The sequence below is a fragment of the Solanum verrucosum genome, unplaced genomic scaffold (assembly GCF_900185275.1).
Source record: "Solanum verrucosum unplaced genomic scaffold, falcon-dt-bn FXZP01000351.1, whole genome shotgun sequence".
Classification (NCBI taxonomy): Eukaryota; Viridiplantae; Streptophyta; class Magnoliopsida; order Solanales; family Solanaceae; genus Solanum; species Solanum verrucosum.
In genome coordinates, this window is record NW_026019958.1 from 484,151 (window position 1) to 486,289 (window position 2,139).

Consider the following 2,139-nt stretch of genomic DNA (forward strand, 5'->3'; position numbering starts at 1 on the left):
AATTAATTAAATAATGCTAAAAATAATAATTATCAAATTTATACAATGAACTTATTAAGTTTATATATTGATTTATTTTCATACTTATTCTATTATAACATGTCAAGGTGCTAAATGATAACACTCTCTAATAAATATTTTATAATATCATTTCTATAGTAGGTTGAATTTTGAAATTGTCATTAAGTCAGTATTTACAATTACATTATAAACTGACCCGCAACACGCAGGTATGTATACTAGTATATATTTAAAGAGAGAAAGAAAAAAAATAAGTTTTAAAAACTTCCTCTCTGTTTAAAAAATAATGTACTTTACTATATTAAAAACAATTTTCTTCTACCTTTAATGATATGATTTACAATCACACAATTATTTTCAAAAATCTTTCATGTGATTGTTAACCATCATGACAAGTCAAATGATAGTGAATTAATTAATTTCTATGGTCCCAATGATCTTCAAGTGGATGAGTTTGAACCTAACTGATGAGGATATATGTGAGGGAGATATTGGAAGTTGTAAGTCTTTAATAATATTATTTAGGCATGGAACATAATATATCTACGTATAATACATTTTTTAATCATTTATATAGGATGGGGGGGGGGGGGTAAGTTAAGGTAGGGGTGGAGTAAATAAAAAGCAGCACTATAAAAAGGGGATATTGAATAGAAAAAAGTATTATCAAATCATCATCATGTGTTCAAAAATGTGTGTTGTTTTCCTCACTATTCTGCTTTCCATCATCACCACTAGTCCTCTAGCCCATGCTCAACTCGGTCTTGGTGGTATTGTTAATCCCATTCTTGGCCGACCCATTGTACCACCCGTTGGTGGTCAAGTACCACCCATTGGTGTTGGCCAATTACCCATTGGTATTGGTCCCCTTCTTGGTCCCATTACTGGTCCCATTCTTGGTCCCATTGCTGGTCCCATTCTTGGTCCCATTCTTGGCCAACCCATTAGACCACCGGTTGGTCAAGTACCACCGATTGTACCACCGGTTGCCCAAGTACCACCGGTTGGTCAAGTACCACCCATTGTTGGACAAGTACCACCCATTGTTGGCCAATTAGAACCCCTTCTTAACCAACTATTACCACCCATTGTTGAAAGATTATTACAAGACATTGTTGGAAGATTATTACCATCCATTCTTAACGAAGTATTACCAGGCATTGTTAGCCAGCTAATACCGCCCATTGTTGGTCAAGTACCATCTATTGTGCCACCCGTTAGTCAAGTACCATCCATTGTACCACCCGTTAGTCAAGTACCATCCATTGTACCACCCGTTGGTCAAGTACCACCCATTGTACCACCCGTTGTTGGACAACCAGCTAATATAACTATACGGGGTGTTGTGTCTTGCTCCACATCGGGAAATGCCCCAGGCCCCGGAATTGGTGGAGTAAATGTGGCCATTATTTGTGGCAACACAACCCTTGCTCAAGTGATCACAAATGTTGAAGGTTTAATAAATGTTACATTGAGCACCAATACAAATATTTTGTTTGGAAATACTTCAACTCTTTCATGTGTTGCAAGGGTTGCTCTCCCAATTGTTAATTGTACTTTGTTGCCCACCTCAGGAATTCTTCAAGCTCCCCTCATGCTTGTTGGAAACATCATTCAGGGTGTGGGTGGTGTAGTTTTATCAGCACTTGTGGGGACATTTAGTTTAGTAACATTGACGATATAGTCAAGCTTGGTCATTTCTATTTCTCCACTCCTTAATAATGCATGACTCTTTCACTTAATAAATACCTAAATAAATACTCATATCATATGGAATGAGTATAAAAGGTCATGTGTCTTTATGTTAACTATTATCTTATTATATATATAATAAATAAATAAATGGTGTGAGTGGCTAATTAACTACTTCTAATTTCATTTAATAGTCAAGTTTTATCTCTTTTACAAATGCACTATTATATATATTTGTTTTTATATATTCTTTTCATGTGAGTCATGTGTTTAATTTATCCTATAATTAATTAATGATTTGTAGATGTTGAGTCTTTCAACTCTTAGTTAATGAATGTTTGTATCTCGTATATATGAGTGGGGTGCTAAAATTATATACAGGAATACACTTGACATATTTCATTTGTGCCACCGTAAAAGTAAACC

General features: G+C 34.9%; 1 protein-coding gene across 1 annotated transcript; it reads left to right on the top strand.

The window, feature by feature from the left end:
- The first annotated feature begins 712 nt into the window (after window positions 1-712).
- Window positions 713-1,705, top strand: LOC125814809 (36.4 kDa proline-rich protein-like). Its single transcript, XM_049494252.1, has one exon. It carries the CDS (start codon window positions 713-715, stop codon window positions 1,703-1,705), a length of 993 nt encoding a protein of 330 aa, XP_049350209.1.
- Window positions 1,706-2,139: the final 434 nt, after the last annotated feature.

What these genes read in the sequence shown, in the direction of transcription:
- LOC125814809 (XM_049494252.1), top strand. Translation starts at nt 713, where the DNA reads ATGTGTGTTGTTTTCCTCACTATTCTGCTTTCCATCATCACCACTAGT.